General features: G+C 43.7%; 1 protein-coding gene across 5 annotated transcripts in view; it reads right to left on the bottom strand.

Annotated features, from left to right (window-relative positions):
• Nucleotides 1-306: 306 nt before the first annotated feature.
• Nucleotides 307-26,455, bottom strand: part of drd2a (dopamine receptor D2a) — a 33,980-nt gene continuing 7,831 nt past the window's right edge. For 2 of the 5 annotated variants that reach the window (XM_055879434.1, XM_055879435.1), the window contains exons 2-8: nt 14,933-15,243; nt 5,681-5,790; nt 4,508-4,644; nt 3,744-3,946; nt 2,790-2,876; nt 2,177-2,561; nt 307-1,780 (exon numbers count right to left, since the gene is read on the bottom strand). In XM_055879434.1, the coding sequence (XP_055735409.1) occupies nt 1,584-1,780; nt 2,177-2,561; nt 2,790-2,876; nt 3,744-3,946; nt 4,508-4,644; nt 5,681-5,790; nt 14,933-15,211 (1,398 nt within the window). In that variant the 5' untranslated portion in view covers nt 15,212-15,243 and the 3' untranslated portion in view covers nt 307-1,583. The remainder of the gene's footprint in view (nt 1,781-2,176; nt 2,562-2,789; nt 2,877-3,743; nt 3,947-4,507; nt 4,645-5,680; nt 5,791-14,932; nt 15,244-26,455) is intronic. The other 3 variants (XM_055879436.1, XM_055879438.1, XM_055879437.1) reach the window with 3 other exon arrangements.

Here is a 26,455-nt window from a genome sequence, read left to right on the forward strand (position 1 = left end):
CGGCTTTGATCTTCTGTTGAGAGACTCGAACCACATTCTCTGATAACGGTTACCATGGGGCTAATGACATTATAATATCCTAAGCGATGGGGCCTGTACATCAAGCTGTATCATACCACATAAACCATAGGCAGGGCCTAAAGGGCATTAACTCTAAAGACTTGTTGTCGATTTGTCTTTTCAACTGGATATATAGTATCCGATTTTTCATTATAATGGAAATCAAGAAATAGTCAAACATGTTTAGTGTGCCCCACTGCGGTTTCCTGCACAGAGAACAATTAAATCATTTACAGAAAACATTGATATGGAATGGCGTGAGGCCCTTTTAATATATATATATTTTTTACAAATGCTGTTTTGAATGAAAGAAAATTGTACCTACACACTGAAGAAGGCTGTAAAGCCAAAACGTCTGTGCATGCTTATCCTGATGCAGTTTTAAAAAAAAACGCTTTATACAACATATTTTTGAGTGCGAACCCATTACACCTCTTTGTTGGAACTACTTTATTGCCATATCATTTTTTGCAGTGTATTACCAGGAAAATAATCAACACCCTCTCGACCAATTATAATAGAGTATTCAGCCTAGTAGTGGTATAAAGTTTTGCATTGTACTATTGTATTAGTTATTTACACAGTATATAGAGTATCAAAGAATAAGACATTTACATGGCACAGCACATGTCTCATAACTCAATTTATTGGACATTTTCACTTTTTTTTTATTTATTTTTTTACTTACATTTCATGAGAATCCATGTAAAGGAGCAATGTAACATGCATCACATTTTCATTGCAGGCATATAATCACATAGAATGTGTTTATAAAAAGCATCTACAGGAAATTTAAATCAGAATTGTACAAAAACCTTATTCATGGTCCTTCCGAGCCAGATTGGAACAATTGACCAGTGGTGGCTGCAGAGGGTTTTCGTATAATAATAATAACAATAATCATACTATTATTAATAATAATTCATTTTATCACAAATGTGCGGCTGCCTCTCTTGCCAAGCGGAGCAGTGAGAAAAAACGATGAGTCAAAATGTTTCATCTCTATGTAACACACATTCCATTCTGTGGGTGGTTTAAAGATGCAGAGCTCATGGATGACCAGTTTAATATTATCAGGTTTAATACTGAGATGAACACTGATTTGCTGATATCTAGTTGTTCTTTTGCGGGATTCAGCCATTGTCAAAAGACATCATATGCACAGATTAAATAAGTGGCTTGCTTTAGCATTTTCTTTTAAACATCTTCTGGTGTTTTCTTTACATGGATGGCTCTTAAGTGACAAGCACGATGGTTAAGACCAATATGACATTTCCAAGAAACAGTTCATTGATAAAGATGTTACTCCTCGATATACATTCATGTGGGAGAACATGAGTCCACCGAATAATCCACAAAAGTCCCCGAGACTTCATGTGTGGCATTTACTCAGTCTCTCCATTTGTCAAAGATCCTCACTGAGATTGATGGTCATGTGCACTGTCCTCACGTGGATGAGGTATATTTTAGTAGGCTATAAGTGACGCTTCTCTTCATTCCAGCTCCCTTCTCAAATGCCAACCTTAGCAATGCAGGATCTTGATGAATGCTTTTCTGAACTCTATATTGAAAGTGGTGTATATGATGGGGTTCACCGCACTGTTCACATACCCCAGCCACGTGAACGCGTTATACATCTCCGCAGGAACCTTGCACGTGGTGCAGTGGGTGTTCAATATATGAGTGATGAAAAAAGGGAGCCAGCATATGATAAACACACCTGAAAAGAGAGAGACAAAATGTGAAAAGATCGGAGAAACCAGCTAGTACCATGTTCCTGGATTGATGTGAACATTGAATCATGTCCTGAAGATAAACTTGATAAATATGTATTCCTCCTCAATGAAAATAAAAAAGGTTTCCTCGTCTGACTTTCTGCCTGTAAGCTATTTTCGGGTTAAAGATGACTAAGTGAATACAATATGCCTATGCAGGCCATCAGAAAACTACAGCTAGTAAAATAAAGATATCAGCTACATTTTATTGAGTTGTCTTATTGCTTATGACGTGTGAAAGTAAAATAGACTTCACCCCAATGTTTGTATCCCTCCTCTCTCCTGAAAAGTTCAAACAGTACTTTCAAACATTCAACGTGGAATTCATGTTAACAACTTACCAAGGACTATGGCTAGCATTTGAGTGGCTTTCTTTTCCTTCTGTTGGGAGATCTTCCTCTTACTCATGAGAGCGGGTTGCTGCTTGATAGACGTCTGGGTTTTGCCGTTAGGTAAGGCCTCGGTCTGAAACGCTTTAGCCACTTTGGGCACCTCCGCCAGTATGTCCTTCGAGTCGCCGTTCTTCTCCACTTTGATGGAGCTCTCAGGCGGGGAGGGGGGCACGGAGGTGCGGCGGGCGTTGGCCTTGGTTGGCGGGAGGAGCTGGTGGCTGACAGGCGTGGCGGTGGCATTGTCCACATTCTTCTGTTTCTGAGGGTTGCAGTCGGTCATCTCGTCCAACTCTATGTCATCCCCTTCGTGGGCCACCTCTTTGATGAAGATCTGCTGACAGAGATCAACAACAATGTTAAAGCAGCAGTAGTAGTAGTAGTAGTAGTAGTAGTAATAGCAGCAGCAGTAGTAGCAGTAGTAATGTATCAGTAACTTCTATAGCTTGCTTACAGGGAGAAATGGGAACAACAGAGGTGACACCTTGTTAACTGCCTTTGAAAGTAAAGACATTCCCTTCTGAGAGTTACTCTGTAAAAATAGCACAACAAATACTTGACACACCACTTTTTTCTTGTTGACAGGAAAGCTCCCATTAGGTTTCACAATCACAGTGCACAGCCTCACATCTCCTGGGTGACTGCACTTCTCCTGAAACAACAACAGGGGAGAGAAGCTAGCACACAGTCACTGCACAGGCACCAAATGGTCTCCGAGTCGCTCTTTTTCGAGGGCACAATTCTAAAGAACAATTAACAATAAACAAAACCAATTGTAATTCTATTGAGCGTACGCCGTCATTTGATTCCCATTCGAATCATTACCTCCATAACACTCAATAGCGCGGAAATAAAAAGTCAGACTGAAATTGACAATATTGTTTCAGAAATAGTTGATTGACTCACAGTATAAAAGTGATGAGGACTATTTGCCTTGCAATTGCCTAGTACGTTCTGAATGCATTTTATTTGCTCTCTCCCTTCCCCCACACCAAGACAAAAGGTATGCGTGTACATGAGCAATGTAGAGAAACACGGCTTCTTTTCCTGTATTGATCCGCATTAATGTCACTCAAATCAATATCCAGAAAAGGAAAAGGTCACGAACAGGTACATCATAATTACTGTTGCATTTCAGCTCTCCTGCCAATCTAGTAGGCCAATGTACAATGGTGGGATTTGTCGTGTGAAATGACCAATTACAGCAGAATATGTTGCTAATATTCTCAATACGCGAAGAGAACCCTTTTAAAACGCCTTAGGATAATTGCGTGTGCCCTTTTCAATCCTGGCTAGAATTCTATTTCTTGCCCCCTCACACAAAATCATTATCTGTGTGTGCGGCCTCTCATTTCTGGGAATAGCAAGCACTTTATGGACAATATTTATCTTCCTCGTGTTTAATTCCATTCTCCAAAAACACATGACACATTGTTGACAATGGATTTCGTTCAATTGTCTCTCCTAAGTGTGTCAAGCACTTCTCATTTTTGAAAAACATGACTTGCACCCTAGTCACCTTTAACGTGGCGCCTGTGTTGTGGTCGCCTGTCCCTTGACACGAGCGCTTTGTGTTCACCCGTTTCCGCCGCTTGCGAAGCACCACATAAATCTGCACGTAGACCAGCAGAGTGATGATGAAGGGAATGTAGAAGGACACAATGGAGGAGTACACCACAAAGGCCGGGTTGGCGATGATGCACAGGGACTCGTCGCGAGTCGCTAGGGAGGAAAACAAAATGGCGCGCCGGTCAAGACAGAAAACAACAACACCAGTCAAACCAGTAGCCTTGCACGAGCGAGCAGGAACAGCCCGTCGGAGTAGGAGCCATTCTCTGTAGCATGACGCAGCTTGATGCACGAGTACAACCCCTGGACAGGACGCTAGTCTATTGCAGAGTCGTATCCCCAATGTACCTCCTTAATTCTGAGTGCCAAGCGCTTATATAGGCTTTAGTATGACTAAGGCCGAGGATCAATCACTCCACCTTTCAATCTCAATATGGACACTAACCACAAGGCCACTGAGTTGGTCAATACAGTGCATAATGCCTAAAAGGGCCGTTTTGAATGAATATACAATGTGTATGAAAAAAGAGCATTCAAACTAACCACCACACTGTTTGCCCCCATTCACAGCAGTCATACAATTTAGTATCACCTATCATTGTCATACGGAGTCTACTCCTTAGTCCCATAAAAGCCTAAATACTGCGGGAGCACTGAGCAATAGCAAAGATCACAGTGCAACGGAGCAAGGTAGCCCACAGTTCCTGCTATTACCTGTGTTATTGAGGCCGAACAACAGGGGGCATGATATCGCAAAGGACAGAACCCACACCACCGAGATCATAACAGTGACTCGTCGTCTGGAGCTGTAGCGCGTGTTGTACAGCATGGGCATGGCGACTGCTGTGTATCTGTCGCGGAAGGAAGCAGAGGGTGAGGGAAAGACAAGGGACAAACACCGTAGGGTTAGACAAACTGCCAGACAAGTACACACACATTATGCCACATTCGAATATGGCTTTTCAACTGTGCAGACTAGACGTGGAGTGACAGCAAACACCTTTCTCTATATTCTCTTAGTAGGGACATCAGGGATGTGGGGGTAGGAAAAAAAGGTGGGTAGACTCAGATGACGGGAGATGACTAACGCGCAGTAAACGCGAAGAAAAATGATAGTTTAGCGTAACAGGTGCATAAACGCTAGTCAGGTGCATAAACGCATAAACAGGTGCATAAACGCTAGTCAGTAAACAGAACCCAAACTATAAGCTCGTTTTACTCCAATGTTTGTAAACAATGTACGTGTAAACAAACACTATATAGCCTCAAAACCCTATCATTTTGGATGGACAGTCCTTGCATCCATAGCTCTGTCTATGAATTTGACAGTGGTAACATTTCCAGGCCCATCCATCAGCTGTTGACCAAAACAGAGGCGGTTGGCCACTTTGTTATTGTTTCAATTAAGGACTCTAGAATTAAGGTTACTCTTTATTCAATAGTACAGATTTAATTATGAAACATGCATGAGTCTTATCTTAACAACCTAAAATAAGCATCTGCAGTATAAACAACTCAAAGATATTCTCCATACATACTAAATGTACAGACATTTTGTATTTAAATACAAATCACTTCAATAAATATTTAAATTACCTCTGAGCTAAGTATTCACATAACCAAGGTGAATATTTGTTCTGTACAGGCATTTGAGTGACACAAAAATCAGTGAAGTGGAAAATCATGCAAAATGAAAGTGGCATATGGCATAGTCCATAAATAATGGAATTGGTATTCAATAGAAAGTACCAGATGGGTTTGCAAGAAGGCCTTTTAGGCCCAGACGCCACTGAATTTTCTTAAAGATTTTCAATCGGAAGATTTTCACTGCAAATCCACAATGACACCTGCCTTCAGCCAAGATTCAACAATTTCATGAGCACTTACCGATCAATGCTGATGGCACAGAGATTGAGGATGCTTGCAGTGCACATCATGACATCTAGGGTGACAAAGATGTCACAGTGGATTTTACTAAACCTCCACTCTCCCACCACCTGAAAGAAAGATGTTCCACAATTTAGAGACAACAGTTTCATCCCCCTCAAGCACGGTCAATTTTTCAGTTGCAGTTCAGTCAGACATTAAAAATCCCACCCTACATGTTTCTCAATAGATTCTTATATTTTCATCTGTTCTCATGAATCTTCCAATGCCTGCTCCATTAACCACAATTTCCCTGTCACTTATATCGGAATCAATCAAAAAAAACTGTGTACACTGTAGAAAATGTAGACACTGTTCTTTCCACAGCATAGACTAACCAGGTGAATCCAGGTGAAAGCTATTATCCCTTATTGATGTCACCTGTTAAATCCACTCCAATCAGTGTAGCTGAAGGGGAGGAGTCAGGTTAAAGAAAGATTTTTAAGCCTTGAGACAATTGAGACATGGATTGCATAGGTGTGCCATTGAGGGTGAATGGTTAACACAAAATATTAAAGTGCCTTTGAACGAGGTATGGTAGTAGGTGCCAGGCGCACCGGTTTGAGTGTGCCAAGAACTGCAACGCTGCTGGGTTTTTCATGCTCAACAGTTTCCCGTGTGTATCAAGAATGGCCCACCACCCAAAGGTAATCCAGCCAGCGGCAGGCTCGTGGTTGAAAATGGGTCATTGATGAAAAAGGACAAAGGAGGCTGACACGAATTGGGCAGAGCAACAGACGGGCTACAGTTAGTCAACTGACAGTCCAGTAAAACATTGGTGCCTAATGACCCATAAAAGAACGCACAACTCGTCGTACCTTGACATGAACGGCAGCCGATGACCTTACAGAGTTCCTCTTCTTTCAGCAGGAAACAAGAAACTGTGGTTGCAGTGGGCTCGGGAACGAAAACACTGGACACTGGAGAATTGGAGAAACATTGCCTGGTCTGATGAATCCTGGTTGCTGCTGTGTCACGCTGACGGGAGGACAAGGGTATAGAGAAAACATCATGAGCACATGCATCCATCATGCTGTGAGTCAACATAGCAGGCTGGTGGTGGTGGTGTGAGCTGTGTTTTCATGGCACACACATTGGACCCCCTTGATTAAAGTGGAGCGACGTTTGAATGCCACAGGATATCTGAACATCATTGCCAATCACGTGCATCCCTTTATGGCAGCAGTGTATCCATCTGAAAATGCAATTTTCGCGACCATTTTTTCCGGCATTGTTGGGAAGGGCCCGTAAGTAAGCATTTCACAGTTAGTCTACATCTGTTGTTAACGAAGCATGTGACAAATAAAATTAGATTTGAACAGCCTGAATTCTTCTGGAATGGATGCTAGTTTCAGATACGCTGTGGCACTTAAACGTTGCTCAATTGCTAGCAAGGGACCTAACGTGTGCCAGGAAAACATCCCTCACACCACCGCCACCAGCCTCCATTGTTGCCACCTGGCAGGATGGGGTTATGGACTCCAAATCCTGACTCTGCAATCAACATGACGCACAGAAACCGCGATTGGTCAGACCAGGCAATGTTTTTCCACTCCTCAAATGTCCAGTGTTGGTGATCTGGAGCCACTTCTTCTTGTTTTTAGCTGATAGGAGTGGAACCCGGTGTGGTCGTCTGCTGCAATAGCCTGTCTGTGACAAGGACCGACGAGTTATGTGTTCCCGAGATGCCGTTCTGCACACTACTGTGCCGTTATTTGTCTGTCTGTGGCCCACCTGTTTTTTTTGTTTTTTTAATCTTTAGTTAACTAGGCAAGTCAGTTAAGAACAAATTCTAATTTTCAATGACGGCCTAGGAACGGTGGGTTAACTGCCTTGTTCGGGGGCAGAACGACAGATTTGTCTTTTACCCTGTCAGCTCGGGGATTCAAGCTTGCAACCTTTCGGTTACTAGTCCAACACTCTAACCACTAGGCTACCTGCCGCCTGCACAATTCTTGTCATTCTACTTTCGGCCCACAGGACTGCCGCTGACTAGATGTTTTTTGTTTGTTGCATGATTCTTGGCAAACCCCTTGACGCTGTCATGTGTGAAAAGCAGAGGATGCTGGCTGAAATAATGGAACCGGTGCAGCCGGCACCGACGATCATGCCAGGCTCAAAGTCGCTTAGTTCCCTCCATTCTAACGTTTATTCGAACAGTAACTGAATGCCTTGACGTGTGGCTGCCTGCTTTATATAGCAAGCCACATGACTCACTGTCTGTAAGAGCAAACCATTTTCATGAACGGGCTGATATACCTAATAAACTGGCCACTGAGTGTATATATACACACTACAAAAGTATGTGGACACCCCTTCAAATGAGTGGGTGTGGCTAATTCATCAACAGGTGTATAACATCTCCATAGACAACGATTGATAGTAGAATGGCCTTAATGAAGAGCTCAGTGACTTTCAACGTGGCACCGTCATATGATGCCTCCTTTCCAACAAGTCAGTTTGTCAATTTTCTGCTGTACTAGATCTGCCCCGGTCAACTGTAAATGCTGTTATTGTTAAGTGGAAACTTCTAGGAGCAACAACGGCTCAGCTGCGAAGTGGTAGGCCACACAAGCCCACAGAACAGGACCGCCGAGACCTGAAGCGCGTAGCGCGTACAAATCGCCTGCAACACTCCCTAACTGCTTCTGGAAGCAACATCAGCACAAGACCTGTTCATTGGGAGCTTCATGAAATGGGTTTCCATAGCCGAGCAGACGCAGACAAGCCTAAGATCACCATGCGCAATGCCAAGTGTTGGCTGGAGCAGTGGAAACACGTTCTCTGGAGTGATGAATCACGCTTCACCATCTGGCAGTCTGACGTACGAATCTGCGTTTGGTGGATGCCAAGAGAATGCCACCTGCCCCAATGCAATGTGCCAACCAATAAACCCTTTCATTTTTTTCGGGCATTGAGCAAATTTCAGGTCAGCTGAGCGCAAACTTGAACTTGTGAAAATTCGGTGAAACTTTCAGCGTGTGTTTACTGTGAACACTGAGGCTGCACCCGCTTTAAGTTACAGTTTTAATAGTGGCCATGTAGGCTACTGTGGCAATTTGTTCATAATGTAGACCTACTTGAGTGGCCTTCCATCAAATACAATGGAGAAAATGCATTGCATAGCATTTTAACATGGAAATAGCTGTTCCATCATTTAGCCTACAGTAGTAGCCAATGTGTGATGTTCAATGTAGGCCTACATTCCATGAGACTTTTGAAAAACATGCAGGGCTTGACATTAACCTCTTTAAACTTGTCATTCTGACAAGGAGGTGACTGAAAATGTTGTTGTGTTGTTTGATGCAAGAAACCACTTTGCAAAATAAAATGCATTACTATTCCAATACCATTATTACAGAGAATCAGACAAATTATGCTACCCTCTGCCTATTGGCTACTTATCTTATTCAACACTGTCTCAAAATACACTGCCGCATTAAGACAATAAAAAGCTCTTTACCTGTCTCCCTTTTCAAAGATGTCTAGAAATGTATATGTTTTGTGCTCTTGTAGGAAGCAATCACACCCCTATTGCTGACTACAAATGATCTATAACTGGTTTAATAACTCACTAATGGCAAAGGATATGAACAAAATGTGAACACGTGGCTTCATGCAGCTCTCGCTTTGATCTAAAAACAAGCGCATCCACCCCCACCACTCATGCTGTAAACACAGTCCAGTTCAAAGTAAATGTCACAGATCCATATATGGCAATGGTCTATTGCATATATGCATAATGCAGCTCTGATTGTTTATGCCGCACAGGTCTTTGTAGAGTGTGGGATGAGTAGTACATGTCAATGTAATAGAATCCTACTCTTATGAACTCTGCCTACAACAAAATCTCTCACGTAGTTCATTTTGTTTAGGTATGTTGCATTAACAGTGGCTAATATTGCAGTATTTCGATCACAATTGCCACAGTAAAGGGAAACGCTGATAGTGTTAACAGAGAAACTCTAGAACAGTGGTCACCAACCTGTTCTGAGTCAAGATCCCTTTGAGTCAAAATGCAGGCCGAGATCTACGGCTCAGATTTTTTATAACATGATTTAGAAACGTAAGTGTATGCAACATTAACCAATTAAAAACAGTACTATAGCAATGAGGTTTGTGCAGTAAGCTATAGGCCCAATGAATTATCACTGCATATTGGCTTTGCTTCAATTGCCCTGCCAATGCATTGTTGTTTGGGACATCTGAAAAATTGAGGTAGGCTATAAGATCACACCGGTAGTAGATCCATTGTTGTATTACTTGTGAAGCACAGTTGAATGGGCATTCTTTTAAATAATTCAATTTTTATACTGAACAAAAATTAAAGCACAACATACAACAATTTCAAAGATGTTTCTAAGTTAGTGTTCATATTAGGAAATCAGTCAATTGAAATAAATTCCTTAAGCCTTAATTCTCCAAAACGACATTAGAGGGTGCCTATGGTAAAGAAATGAACATTCAATTCTCTGTCAACAGCTCTGGTGGACATTCCTGCAGTCAGCATGCTCCCTCAAAACTTGAGACATCTGTGACATTGTGTTGTGTGACACAACTGCACGTTTTAAAGTGGCCTTTTATTGTCCCCAGCATGCTGTTTGATCAGCTTTTTTGATATGCCACACCTGTCAGGTGGATGGATTATCTTGGCAAAGGAGAAATGCTCACTAACAGGAATGTAAACAAATAAGTGCACAAAATCTGAGAGAAATACTATTTTTGTGCTTATGGAACATTTCTGTGATTTTTTATTTGTTCTTGAAATATGGGAAAAACACTTTACATGTAGGGTTTATATTTTCGTTCAGTGTATTTTTATTTTATTGGGCTGATGGTGCCTGCATCTGATGGTCAGTCTCAGCAGAGGGAGATTTTTTATTTGTAATATATTTGCTAAAATTTCTAAAAACCTGTTTTTGCTTTGTCATTAGGGAGTATTGTGTGTAGATTGATGAGGAAAAAAACAAACAATTTAAGCCATTTTAGAATATGGCTGTAATGTAAGACAATGTTGAAAAAGTCAAGGGATCTGAATACTGTCCGAATGCACTGTATATATGTAGAGAGAGAAAGAGAGAAAGAGAGAAAGAGAGAGAGAGAGAGAGAAAGAGAGAAAGATAGAGAGATAGAGATGCCAAAATAAAGAAAACACTTGAGTAAATGAAGGACAGAAAGTACATTGAAAGCAGGTGCTTCCACACAGGTGTGGTTCCTGAGTTAGTTAAGCAATTAATATCCCATAATGCTTAGGGTCATGTATAAAAATGCACAGTTGCCTATTATTGTGTCAACCATGGCTTAGGGCTGGGAAATATATCAAAATAATTTGATAAAATCTAATTTATGTTTTTGCGCAATATTCCAAATACCTGTATCGCAAGAATCTCGTTTTTTAAATATTTTTTATGAGCTTTTATGTCCACTTGTTCTCATGTTGTCTTTTTAGTCTCGTCTCCTTCGCTCCTTCTGTGCTGTGTGCACCTTCCCATTTACACCAGAGAGCTGTATATAATGACGAGATGCACATGTCTCCGCCCTAACCATGGGAGGTGTTGTCCCAAAGGAGGGAAGAGAGGCGACAAGCTTAGGTCCAAAATAAGCCCATAGAAACGCATTGGCCTTATTTTGGACATATTTTAGCGAGAGGTTTGCCTTGCCTCGTCCTCTGGCTACAAACACACACACCAAGCCCTCACCCTTCCACTCACAACAGAGAGAGAAAGATTTTTACGTATAACGAGTAGCATATGCTTCTTCTTCATTCTCAAGAGCCTGATGAACCCATTCCTATTAACAAACCACCTCCACTCTCCACAAGAACAGGGCTCCCGTGGTGTAGCTACTAGATAGCATCCCTGCATGACTGACGGTGCGCTTCAAAGCCCGCCCATCGTGGCAGATCCTCGTTTCTCCTACACCACTACTGACAGTGGTGCTTTGCCTCTCACTCAGTTTCTCACTGAATTTTATTGGAGTCGTCAAGCCCAGAGTTATCCCCATCTCACCTTTTTTTCTCTCTTTTTTTCTTTCTTTTTTTCTTTCTTTTTTTTTAAACAGCCAGAGCTGCGAAGCTGGGCTCATAGAGACCCGTCTGATTAATCTCTGTTCTGAGGCAGTGTGTTATCAATTATGCCAAGCTCGGGCTTGAAGAGGGTTGTGTCTTTGCTCCTGGTTGTCTGTCTGCAGCCCTGCCAGGGATTAAAGAATGATCTGACAAGCCTAATGAAAGCTCCTCTATACCAGGCTCCACACATCGGCCGATTAACACTCCTCCCTAACCCGTGGGAATGGAGCTCACGGCTAACACCCATAGACATCATGGATCATGGTAAGGGCTTATTGGAAACATAGATCTACCTCTACCTCTTAGCGGAGGACTGCCCTGACATTGGTGACATCGTAAATGCAACACGGCACGAAACCCAATTGCTATGTTAATGCCGACTGCGGCCCGATACATTTTTTCTCATTTGGTCCTGGTGTTTTGTTTTTCTCATTTTGCGTTGAGATTGTTCATTAGATATCACACTTTCTCAGAAATGCCAACGTTTCATTTGCTTTCCGCACAGACACTTTGTTTAACACACTGTGGAGGCTGGCTGGGTGGAGAGAGGCTAAGCATATTTCCCAGCTGCTCATCAAAGCCAATAAACATCTCAAGACCTAAGGTCATCTAGCATATGCCAAGAAGAGGCTCTCAATATACCACATTTGGCATGGTCGAATGAAGGCGAAACGTATTCATAATTAATGCAAATTTAGCATTTAGCAAGAAAGGGCAACAGTGCTCCTGCAGCAGGCTGTGACCAGCACATTACCACGGCTTGTTATTGGACTACCTGAACAAGATCTCACCAAAATGAGAGAAAAAAAATAGATAAGGGTCTCGCAGCAAATTGCAATGGTTTCCCGGGAGATGGACGATAATCCGAACATGACATTGTAACAGCAAAATGTGCTTATTTTTGGTGTGTCAAAGCATAATCCCACATAACATCTCTTTTCTCCGCTAGAAATCGAACCTTTCAAGAGGGTGAATCATCCAAACAAACGCAAATCCACCCATTTCACTTGAAGGCAGTGCTTATTCTCATGTTAACAATAAGCCCTCATAATGTTGCCAAGCTGCAGCCTACTGTGTAAGAGGCACACATTTTAATTTGTGCCATTTCCAAAGGCTGGTTATGCTACTATTCGTCTGCAAGACAAAATGAATGGGATTCGTGCACAACAAACCTTCAAATCTCATCCGTTATATCCTTAACTTCTTGTTAAGAGTGTACTAGTTGACACATGACCTTAAACTTGGTATCCTTTGTAATACAATTGAGAGGCCTGTTTGAAGACAGCTGAGGGTCACTGTGGAAAGGTTGTGTAACGAGTTAGCCTACTGTATGTGGCATTTCTCAACCTTTTGTCAGAAGTAGCCTAGCGGTTTAGAGCTTTGGGCCAGTACCCGAAGGTTCGAGTCCTTGAGCCGACTAGGTGAAAAATCTGCCTATGTGCCCTTGAGCAAGGCAATTAATCCTAATTGCTCCTGTAAGTCGCTCTGGATAAGAGCATCTGCTAAATGACAACAAAAATAAATAAATAATGTAAAATGAAAGTACACCATATAAACACAGGAGAATCATTATGGTTTTCTTCGATGCTAGACGAAAAGATCAAGTCACAGTTTTTCTCCAAAGCACATGACAGACTATAGATTTTAGTGTCATTTGATAGCCCTGGAAAAATCAGGAGGCAGGCTCATTGATACACACACAGGATGATTATTTCACTGCAGTCTTGGATGGCCTCTCATTTCACTGGCCAAAGACCATGGTAAAAAATAACATCCTAAACCTGTTCTACGTCCTGCTCTCAATTGATTTGCTTGAATGAGGTTGATTGTGTTGCTGCCCAAGGCTACCGTTCTGCTGCTTTACATCGCAAATGTCACTGGGCATCGATTCAACCTTATGTGGTTCTTCACAGCACACACCTAGATCACACCAGACAGTTTTAAAAGTCACATCACAAAATAATACATGATAATTCACCGATGTTGTCTAGCCTAGCTACAGTATAGCTGGGGAATGAGTACATACGTTTTACATTTTGACATTGCCAGTGCTGCTGCTCCACATACTAAGCTAGATAGCTTCGCAGGTACAGCGCCATTTATTTTCATGATGTAAATTTATTAATTTCCTCACTTTGCTCAAACTTAATTATCTGACCTCCTGTCTACAGTATCAACACTACAGCCTATTTGCTAGAGCGATTACTTTTTTTATTGAGTGACTCGTTAAACTGTCAGTTATAATATGCAATGCTATTTCCCACAATTTAATGCTGATGCCATCTTGAGTCTTATCTATTAGATTCCACAGTTACATTGCTTGGAACCATAATTACTTACAAGATATGTCCTTGTTGAAAGGGAAAAACTGTTTGATGGATTTAAACGTGAATATTTTATCGCGTGGTAAATTGGCACCATAAAACGTGATGACGTGTATTTTTTTTTTTTACGCCAGAGCTACTATTTCTCCTGCACTTTAAAGCCATGAAGTACATTTTTCTAAATATATATTTAAATGTATTTAGAATTAATTTAGTTAAAATGAATATCTTTAACCAGTTATATGAAGAAGATACAATGAAAACAGACACACATTGCATTCACATTGTTCCAGCACTTAAATATTATATATATACTATATATTATATATACTTATATATTTCCTTTATCCTTTCATTTACAATTTCTTGTCAAAACAATTAGGCTTCTGTTTGCATAATACTAAATGCGTCAACGAAAGACACCAGACCATTAATAAAGAAGTACTTTGAATGTATTCTTTTTCAGATCAACAATGTAGCCCTAATGGTTTGTTTTCATTTTGGAGGACTGAGTGGGAGGGTCAATGCAAGGGCAAAATCAAAGAGGAAGGGTAAAAGGAACCCTGATTGGCATACGTGTAATCAAACAACCCGTTGTTTGTGTGTGTATTGCTTCAGCGATGATTATGTACGCAATTTGCTGTGCAACTTCATGGAAAAGTAAACTACACTGCACCTTTAAGCCTTTCAGGAAATGACAAAGGTGCCTGGCTGCACAGGTAGCCTACCTCCAGGTAGGGGTTAAATAAAAAACACACTGTATCTTCAGCTTCAAGCCTTTCTGCCAGTGAAAGAGCATGTGTAGGTATGTAGGTAACCTACCTCCAGGTAGACCACCCAGGGCATAACCAAGGTGGCCACCAGCAGGTCAGCCACGGCCAGGCTGACGATCAGGTAATTGGTGGTGGACTGGAGGGCCTTCTCCCTGGACACGGCCATGCACACCAACACATTGCCAAAGACGATGACGAGGATGAGCAGCGTCAGGAGCATGGCATAGTAATTGTACGGGTGCTTCTGCCCACTCTCTGTGTCATTGAAGCTCCCATTCTCATTGTCCCAGAAACTCTCATTGTAGGCATACTGTGTGAGGACATCCATTAGCTGTGAGTGACGAAGGCCGAGAACGGGCCCTGAAATGGACACAAAGAAAAAAAGGGAGAGAATTTACATATTCAGCTTTAATTACAAGAGCCATGTGTTTGTGTGTGTGTGTGTGTGTGTCAGCTAAAATACATTATTGATGATTGCGCATTTACATGATTGTCTTTATCTCTCTCTCTCTATGCGTGTGTCTGCGTTCTTTTGGCGAGTGTGTGTGCATGTGCGTGCATTCGTGTCTCTGTGAATGCCGTCTGTGTCTACGACGGTGTGCACTGTACACGAGGAACTTTCTTTAGGGGTTTTCTATCTCCCCTCTCTCGCTCCCTTTGTCACGTGCTCCTGCCTCCTGCCTCCTGCCTATCTGAAAGCATTGCCTCGGGGACACAGGCCTGTGCCTTTACCCTGCAGATGCCCTGTGCTGTCTGAGCTCATTTATTGCCCGCTCCAATTCTTTATTTATGTGAGATTGTTCTCACTGCTGTCCTGAAAGCTTGTGTTGGAACTGGTTGTCCTTGCAGTGCTCACTGGGGCTGTACCAGCCTTATCCGTACACCTGCTGTGCATCACGTACGCTTTATCCCAAGATGCGAGATAGCTAGCCGTTGCTCCTATCTCCCAATCGTATACAAAGTTTCAGATACACATCGAGCTCGGGGTGTGCTAAGTCAGAGGGATACTCCTGCAGGTCGTACAGGTGAAACTAGTGGAGTTTGTATTGTGTCAAGATATAACCAGATATTGAGGCCTTATGCTCCACTAGGAGCTCAAATGAATAAACCAAGTCAGATATGACTATTGACAATCCATGGATTTACAGAATGATTAAAATACACAGGCTGGAAACCACAGAGATACAATATCATACATTCTATTGAACTGTATTGCTGAAAACCTTTATAAGAAACACACATTACACAATAGCCTATTATCTCCCTGTCTGCCAGCTCACTGAGAGGTTATTAGTGTCTTCTCTCTGGCATTGTATGACATCAAATGACTCCATATCCAATCATAAGCTGACCTTATAACCATCACTTCCATCATCCATGAGCAGGTGACCTGCCCTGAAGTGCAGACCTGGATGAACACTCAGCAACCCCCATCTAGCCACAAGCATCAATACGCCCTGCATAGCCTACGTCATTCTCCCATAGCACCACAGCTGACTGAAGGTTAGATGGAAGATGATTGGCTGGCTGGCTGGCTGGGTGTGTGTGTGTGTGTGTGTGTGTGTGTGTGTGTGTGTGTGTGTGTGTGTGTGTGTGTGTGTGTGTGTGTGTGTGTGTGTGGAATACAAGTGTCTGAGACTGGGAGAAACCTCCAGTAGATACCCCCTCTGTCAATCTGGAGTAAAAGTGTTTGATCTTATTCGGTGATAGCAGCTATTTTTTAATTTGTTTTCTATCTGCCGTAGGCCTCTTTGATGCTTGGTCGAAATCATTGATGGCAACTAGCCAATTACAGGCTGTGAACCCTCGATTGGCATCTGTTGTCACGGTCCAAGTACCTACTGACACATAAGTATTGTAGGTAATGTGGAGAGGGAAGCCTCCGCACACTTTGACCCATGCACATTTGAAGTTCACAGTACAGCATAAACAAACACAGAGCGCAGTCTTTTTTCACAGAAACGGTTTGGCTGCAGGGCAGTTAGGGAAAATGCCATATGGGCTGAGCTTTTTTTTTCTCAGCAGAATGAAAAAAATTGAACGGTGTGGGGGCCTCAAGTAATAAAATGGTCCGGTGTGTTAGAAATGCCCGGGTTGATTTCTGGTTCCAGTCCGCCCTTGTCCTAGATAGTCATTATATACCCATTTTGCCTCCGTCTGACTACCTACTGACATGCTTTGGGTAGGTAGTCATTATTTAGCCATTTTCTAAGCAGGGTTATTGTACCTCTACTGCGCAGAGAAGAGAAAGCCCTCCCTGGCCTGCATACAGTAGCACTTACAGTGTCTCTTCCCTTTATTTCCTTCTTTATCTCCTTACTGCAATTATTTCCTTCAATAGTTACATCCCTAAGAATAATTACCATCCTTGCCCTCTAAATGTGAATCTATTTCTGTTTGGAACTTTTCCCAGATTAAAAAAAAAATGTTAAACGAAAAATGTTGAAAAAGAGAGAATGGATTGAGTTAATAAAATAATAGAATAGCTGTTCCAGATACAAAATTAATTCCCCGTGACATTTTCTAAAACAGTGGGGGCCCCGATATCCACAAGGACGGCGATAATAATTCAGCATTTCTCAGGCTCCAACTAAAGTGCGATCTGCAATTTCAATGACCCTCTTCCAAGGTCCAGAAGCGTGTGGCTAACGAATTGATTTCGGATCCAAGAGGTATTCCTGTGTACGGGTGGTCAGAGATGGGCGAGGAACTGTTTAAGGCTATGTTTGAGGGGGTGATTAAAATGACAGTTTGCGTAACATCGACAAACCTCCCTTTGATATGTTGAACGCCAAGTAGCACTTCATCCCCCGATGAAATGTTTACGGGAAGAGATTTGCACGTCACATATTTTACAGCCGGGGCAATTGTTTGTTTACCCTGTTCGAGTTGCTAACATCGGTGAATGCTGCAAACGAGGAAGAAAAATGCTCACATGGAATGCTTCACATTACTCACGATTGACACAAAGTGTGCCCAGTAAAGGCCAGTAAACCTTCCAAAACACTGACAGTTAAAATTGTATTTTGACCATATTTGTGAGAAGACAATATAGGAAAAAAAGGCCTGCACATTTGATAGAATCCTACCAACGAAATATTTACGAACCTCCAGATGGGTGCAAGAAGACAACAATCAAAGTTCACACCAGTTGAACTGACTCAGATGACATGTCCATCCATAAACCAATAACCTTCTAAAAACAATCCTAACTTTAGGCATGCCCAGACATGCTATCAGAATAGAACAGAAGCCAGGTAGTTGTTCTACTGATGTTAGCAACTAGCTACTCAAATAAAGTAATGTGGGAAGCATCTGCCTGTTGGAGGAAGAAGAGAAAGGGGACGTTAACAAGCCTCCAACTGCCTCATTAGGTTGTGGGGATGCTCTTTCCTAACAACAAGCCATGTCTCTGGTGGGGTTCTTTGCCTACTTTCCTACTCAGCTGTCTGCATAGGAGGCCCAGGTGAAGCTCATGCTTGTAGGTAAAGCCCTAGCTGAAGCAGCTAGCAACAGAGAATGACATACATGTATTTAATGTTGCCTTCAACCTGTTTGAGATGTTTGCCATGGGTTTGTGAATAATTTTATTATTTTACTAAAGAGTTTAATTTGTGTATGTAGTCATGCTGCCACAATACATCTCCCTTTAAAAGTGGAGCTTTTCTAAGACGGTTTTCCCTTTGTTAACTTTTAAAGTTTCCCTTTGCCATGTTTTTTCTACTTTCCCCAATGCAAATTCAATAACTACCCAGCATTCTATGGTAAATTCATTGCATCTTGCAACCCGTACATCAAAACTCACTCAATTGTCTTGCAATGTTGGAAGAAAATCCGATTTGCAATTGTGCTTGATGCCACGGTGCTCTCCACAAGTCGCACCAAAGACAAAAAAAACTGAACAGCGTAGTCCCTCATATCTAAAAGGTCATTAGTAGTCTTTCAGATCTAAACAAAATAGCTACACTGGCTGAGTTTACCTTGTATCTTTATTGACCTTTTATTTCAGTATTTTGCACTGTCTCTATGCACACTCACATGGCCCTACACACTCACACACACACACACGCACTCCATCTTCTCACTCACACATAATACACACTTACATTTATACTGACTCCACACACACACCAACTCACATACAAGCTGTTGCTACTCTCTTTATTACATTTACATTTAAGTCATTTAGCAGACGCTCTTATCCAGAGCGACTTACAAATTGGTGCATTCACCTTATGATATCCAGTGGAACAACCACTTTACAATAGTGCATCTAACTCTTTTAAGGGGGGGGGGGGAGGGTTAGAAGGATTACTTTATCCTATCCTAGGTATTCCTTAAAGAGGTGGGGTTTCAGGTGTCTCCGGAAGGTGGTGATTGACTCCGCTGACCTGGCGTCGTGAGGGAGTTTGTTCCACCATTGGGATGCCAGAGCAGCGAACAGTTTTGACTGGGCTGAGCGGGAACTGTACTTCCTCAGAGGTAGGGAGGCGAGCAGGCCAGAGGTGGATGAACGCAGTGCCCTTGTTTGGGTGTAGGGCCTGATCAGAGCCTGAAGGTACGGAGGTGCCGTTCCCCTCACAGCTCCGTAGGCAAGCACCATGGTCTTGTAGCGGATGCGAGCTTCAACTGGAAGCCAGTGGAGAGAGCGGAGGAGCGGGGTGACGTGAGAGAACTTAGGAAAGTTGAACACCAGACGGGCTGCGGCGTTCTGGATGAGTTGTAGGGGTTTAATGGCACAGGCAGGGAGCCCAGCCAACAGCGAGTTGCAGTAATCCAGACGGGAGATGACAAGTCCCTTGATTAGGACCTGCGCCGCTTCCTGTGTGAGGCAGGGTCGTACTCTGCGAATGTTGTAGAGCATGAACCTACAGGAACGGGTCACCGCCTTGATGTTAGTTGAGAACGACAGGGTGTTGTCCAGGATCACGCCAAGGTTCTTAGCACTCTGGGAGGAGGACACAATGGAGTTGTCAACCGTGATGGCGAGATCATGGAACGGGCAGTCCTTCCCCGGGAGGAAGAGCAGCTCCGTCTTGCCGAGGTTCAGCTTGAGGTGGTGATCCGTCATCCACACTGATATGTCTGCCAGACATGCAGAGATGCGATTCACCACCTGGTTATCAGAGGGGGGAAAGGAGAAGATTAATTGTGTGTCGTCTGCATAGCAATGATAGGAGAGACCATGTGAGGATATGACAGAGCCAAGTGACTTGGTGTATAGCGAGAATAGGAGAGGGCCTAGAACAGAGCCCTGGGGGACACCAGTGGTGAGAGCACGTGGTACGGAGACAGATTCTCGCCACGCCACCTGGTAGGAGCGACCTGTCAGGTAGGACGCAATCCAAGCGTGGGCCGCGCCGGAGATGCCCAGCTCGGAGAGGGTGGAGAGGAGGATCTGATGGTTCACAGTATCAAAGGCAGCCGATAGGTCTAGAAGGATGAGAGCAGAGGAGAGAGAGTTAGCTTTAGCAGTGCGGAGCGCCTCCGTGACACAGAGAAGAGCAGTCTCAGTTGAATGACTAGTCTTGAAACCTGACTGATTTGGATCAAGAAGGTCATTCTGAGAGAGATAGCAGGAGAGCTGGCCAAGGACGGCACGTTCAAGAGTTTTGGAGAGAAAAGAAAGAAGGGATACTGGTCTGTAGTTGTTGACATCGGAGGGATCGAGTGTAGGTTTTTTCAGAAGGGGTGCAACTCTCGCTCTCTTGAAGACGGAAGGGACGTAGCCAGCGGTCAAGGATGAGTTGATGAGCGAGGTGAGGTAAGGGAGAAGGTCTCCGGAAATGGTCTGGAGAAGAGAGGAGGGGATAGGGTCAAGCGGGCAGGTTGTTGGGCGGCCGGCCGTCACAAGACGCGAGATTTCATCTGGAGAGAGAGGGGAGAAAGAGGTCAAAGCACAGGGTAGGGCAGTGTGAGCAGAACCAGCGGTGTCGTTTGACTTAGCAAACGAGGATCGGATGTCGTCGACCTTCTTTTCAAAATGGTTGACGAAGTTATCAGCAGAGAGGGAGGAGGGGGGAGGAGGGGGAGGAGGATTCAGGAGGGAGGAGAAGGTGGCAAAGAGCTTCCTAGGGTTAGAGGCAGATGCTTGGAATTTAGAGTGGTAGAAATTGGCTTTAGCAGCAGAGACAGAAGAGGAGAATGTAGAGAGGAGGGAGTGAAAGGATGCCAGGTCCGCAGGGAGGCGAGTTTTCCTCCATTTCCGCTCGGCTGCCCGGAGCCCTGTTCTGTGAGCTCGCAATGAGTCGTCGAGCCACGGAGCAGGAGGGGAGGACCGAGCCGGCCTGGAGGATAGGGGACATAGAGAGTCAAAGGATGCAGAAAGGGAGGAGAGGAGGGTTGAGGAGGCAGAATCAGGAGATAGGTTGGAGAAGGTTTGAGCAGAGGGAAGAGATGATAGGATGGAAGAGGAGAGAGTAGCGGGGGAGAGAGAGCGAAGGTTGGGACGGCGCGATACCATCCGAGTAGGGGCAGTGTGGGAAGTGTTGGATGAGAGCGAGAGGGAAAAGGATACAAGGTAGTGGTCGGAGACTTGGAGGGGAGTTGCAATGAGATTAGTGGAAGAACAGCATCTAGTAAAGATGAGGTCAAGCGTATTGCCTGCCTTGTGAGTAGGGGGGGAAGGTGAGAGGGTGAGGTCAAAAGAGGAGAGGAGTGGAAAGAAGGAGGCAGAGAGGAATGAGTCAAAGGTAGACGTGGGGAGGTTAAAGTCACCCAGAACTGTGAGAGGTGAGCCATCCTCAGGAAAGGAACTTATCAGGGCGTCAAGCTCATTGATGAACTCTCCAAGGGAACCTGGTGGGCGATAAATGATAAGGATGTTAAGCTTGAAAGGGCTGGTAACTGTGACAGCATGGAATTCAAAGGAGGCGATAGACAGATGGGTCAGGGGAGAAAGAGAGAATGTCCACTTGGGAGAGATGAGGATCCCAGTGCCACCACCCCGCTGACCAGAAGCTCTCGGGGTGTGCGAGAACACGTGGGCAGACGAGGAGAGAGCAGTAGGAGTAGCAGTGTTATCAGTGGTAATCCATGTTTCCGTCAGTGCCAAGAAGTCGAGGGACTGGAGGGAAGCATAGGCTGAGATGAACTCTGCCTTGTTGGCCGCAGATCGGCAGTTCCAGAGGCTGCCTGAGACCTGGAACTCCACGTGGGTCGTGCGCGCTGGGACCACCAGGTTAGAGTAGCAGCGGCCACGCGGTGTGAAGCGTTTGTATGGTCTGTGCAGAGAGGAGAGAACAGGGATAGACAGACACATAGTTGACAGGCTACAGAAGAGGCTACGCTAATGCAAAGGAGATTGGAATGACAAGTGGACTACACGTCTCGAATGTTCAGAAAGTTAAGCTTACGTTGCAAAAAATCTTATTGACTAAAATGATATAGTACTGCTGGCTGGTGAAATAGGCTAGCTAGCAGTGGCTGCGTTGTTGACTTTGTTTGAAAGTGTAGCTGGCTAGGTACCCTCTAACTGGCTAGGTAACCTCGACAATTACTCTAGACTACACAATTATCTTGGATACAAAGACGGCTATGTAGCCAGCTAAGATCAAACAAATCAAACTGTTGTACTGTAATGAAATGAAATGTAATACTACCTGTGGAGCAAAGCGGAATGCAACTACTCGCTCCAACCCGGAAGTGCGTATCGTAGAGGGAGAGGCAATAGAAGTGTTGTTTCTTGTATTATTGTCTTTTGTGTCTTTAGAGGACTGCTTCACCTTAATGTCCCCTTTCCCCCCTTTCCCTTTTCTTCTGTCCTTATTTTGTCCCACTTTGTCCCTTCTTTGTCCCTTCTTCTCTTCTGCCAACTAGACACTCCTTGTTAGCTAGCTAGCTTCTTCCAGGAATGTCCCTAGCAACTGCCTAGCAACAGGTAAACAACTTAGCTAGCTAAGAAAACAGTATAATTTATCTTATATCCTGTTGGCTAGTCATCTTACCCCTATACATATTTACTTACAGTACATCACTCCAGTATCCCTGCACATAGTAAATATGGTATTGGAACTGACTCTGTATTAGGGCTGTCCCCGACCAAAAAATCTTGGTTGGCCAAGAGTCATCCTGTTTTTGTTTAATCTTATTTTTCCATATATATATACTGCTCAAAAAAATAAAGGGAACACTTAAACAACACAATGTAACTCCAAGTCAATCACACTTCTGTGAAATCAAACTGTCCACTTAGGAAGCAACACTGATTGACAATAAATTTCACATGCTGTTGTGCAAATGGAATAGACAAAAGGTGGAAATTATAGGCAATTAGCAAGACACCCCCAATAAAGGAGTGGTTCTGCAGGTGGTGACCACAGACCACTTCTCAGTTCCTATGCTTCCTGGCTGATGTTTTGGTCACTTTTGAATGCTGGCGGTGCTTTCACTCTAGTGGTAGCATGAGACGGAGTCTACAACCCACACAAGTGGCTCAGGTAGTGCAGCTCATCCAGGATGGCACATCAATGCGAGCTGTGGCAAGAAGGTTTGCTGTGTCTGTCAGCGTAGTGTCCAGAGCATGGAGGCGCTACCAGGAGACAGGCCAGTACATCAGGAGACGTGGAGGAGGCTGTAGGAGGGCAACAACGCAGCAGCAGGACCGCTACCTCCGCCTTTGTACAAGGAGGAGCAGGTGGAGCACTGCCAGAGCCCTGCAAAATGACCTCCAGCAGGCCACAAATGTGCATGTGTCTGCTCAAACGGTCAGAAACAGACTCCATGAGGGTGGTATGAGGGCCCGACGTCCACAGGTGGGGGTTGTGCTTACAGCCCAACACTGTGCAGGACGTTTGGCATTTGCCAGAGAACACCAAGATTGACAAATTCGCCACTGGCGCCCTGTGCTCTTCACAGATGAAAGCAGGTTCACACTGAGCACGTGACAGACGTGACAGAGTCTGGAGACGCCATGGAGAACGTTCTGCTGCCTGCAACATCCTCCAGCATGACCGGTTTGGCGGTGGGTCAGTCATGGTGTGGGGTGACATTTCTTTGGGGGGCCGCACAGCCCTCTATGTGCTCGCCAGAGGTAGCCTGCCTGCCATTAGGTACCGAGATGAGATCCTCAGACCCCTTGTGAGACCATATGCTGGTGCGGTTGGCCCTGGGTTCCTCCTAATGTAAGACAATGCTAGACCTCATGTGGCTGGAGTGTGTCAGCAGTTCCTGCAAGAGGAAGGCATTGATGCTATGGACTGGCCCGCCCGTTCCCCAGACCTGAATCCAATTGAGCACATCTGGGACATCATGTCTCGCTCCATCCACCAACGCCACGTTGCACCACAGACTGTACAGGAGTTGGCGGATGCTTTAGTCCAGGTCTGGGAGGAGATCCCTCAGGAGAGCATCCGCCACCTCATCAGGAGCATGCCCAGGCGTTGTAGGGAGGTCATACATGCACGTGGAGGCCACACACACTACTGAGCCTCATTTTGACTTGTTTTAAGGACATTACATCAAAGTTGGATCAGCCTGAAGTGTGGTTTTCCACTTTAATTTTGAGTGTGACTCCAAATCCAGACCTCCATGGGTTGATAAATTTGATTTACATTGATCATTTTTGTGTGATTTTGTTGTCAGCACATTCAACTATGTAAAGAAAAAAATATTTAATAAGAATATTTCATTCATTCAGATCTAGGATGTGTTATTTTAGTGTTCCCTTTATTTTTTTTGAGCAGTGTATATATATATATATATATATATATATATATATATATATATATATATATATATATGTGTTTGACTAAAATCAACTACATATGCACTGATCTTGTCTGATGCTTTAAGCACACTGTTTGCTTAAATAATTAAGACACACAAATAACTCAAGGAAGAGCCCGATGGTCACACAGTTAAAACAAATGACATTGAGTGCCTGTGTGACTGGTGCACGTTGTCTCGCTCTCTTCCCTACTGTTGGCGAAAAAGGCACCATGGCACAGCAAGTGTTTCTTGCACTGTCTGCAACGTACATTCAGCCATATAGTTTCTTACACAGAATGCCTACAAATCCCTAATTTGTTTAGGAAAAAAATGCCCTATTCCCCCAACCCCTTGCTCTCTTTACGTGAAACATGTAAGCATGTGTTCAATAGGGCCGGACCTACAGCCTATCACAATCACATCAATAAATTGGTTATAACAAACTCCGAACACAGTAACACGTGACAGCAAAATGGATGCGGACGATGTGACAAAGAAACTCGAAATGGGAAAATGTTTACTGGTTGCTCAGGAGGGAAAGGGGAAGTCAGATCTATGGAAGACATTTGACTTAGTTGTGGAAACTACTGGAGATCCAGATAAAGGAGGGTATAGGAGCAAGCATTGCGTGACAGTTAATTGCAGGAATTACAGGAATTGCAGGAATTAATTGCAGGAATTACAGTTAATTGCAGGAATTACAGGAATTGCTAAACAGTTCCTGTGTCACGATCGTTGTATGGTGGAAGAGAGGAGGACCAAGGCGCAGCATGAAATTAATACATATTTAATTAACGAAGACGAAGAACACTTGACAAACTATACCAAACAACAAACGAACGTGAAGCTATATAACAAATAGTGCTGACACTAAACACTACACATAGACAATCACCCACAAACTACCTAATGAATATGGCTGCCTAAATATGGTTCCCAATCAGAGACAACGATAGACAGCTGTCTCTAATTGAGAACCAATCTAGGCAACCATAGACATACATACACCTAGACTAGACACTGTCCCATAAACATACAAAATCCCCTAGACAATACAAAACACATACATCCCCCATGTCACACCCTGACCTAACAAAAATAATAAAGAAAACAAAGATAACTAAGGCCAGGGCGTGGGGGGGGGGGCTGCCTCTCTGGCTTCCAGCCACGCTTCCGTGCTGCCTCCTCATACCACCGCCTCTCGGCTTTAGCTGCCTCCAGCTCTTCACGAGATCTCCAGATTGTGCCCAGGGTCCTCCGCCGTCCAGAATTTCCTCACAAATCCATGAGTCCTGCGATCGCTGCTGCTGCCTTTTATCACGCTGCTTGGTCCTTTGTTGGTGGGTGATTCTGTCACAATCGTCGTAACATTGAAGAGAGGAGGACCAAGGCGCAGCGTGAAATGAATACATATTTAATTAATGAAGACGAAGAACACTTGACAAACTATACAAAACAACAAACGAATGTGAAGCTATATAACAAATAGTGCTGACACTAAACACTACACATAGACAATTACCCACGAACTACCTAATGAATATGGCTGCCTAAATATGGTTCCCAATCAGAGACAACGATAGACAGCTGTCTCTAATTGAGAACCAATCTAGGCAACCATAGACATACATACACCTAGACTAGACACTGCCCCATAAACATACAAAAAACCCTAGACAATACAAAACACATACATCCCCCATGTCACACCCTGAACTAAAATAATAAAGAAAACAAAGATAACTAAGGCCAGGGCGTGACATCCTGTTAGATTACAATATTAGATTTTTTTCTGACCATTTGGAACAATGTAAACAACACTAAATAAATAAGTGTACCTTTATAAATATATAAAGCCTTTATT

The sequence above is a fragment of the Salvelinus fontinalis genome, chromosome 24 (assembly GCF_029448725.1).
Source record: "Salvelinus fontinalis isolate EN_2023a chromosome 24, ASM2944872v1, whole genome shotgun sequence".
Lineage (NCBI taxonomy): Eukaryota > Metazoa > Chordata > Actinopteri > Salmoniformes > Salmonidae > Salvelinus > Salvelinus fontinalis.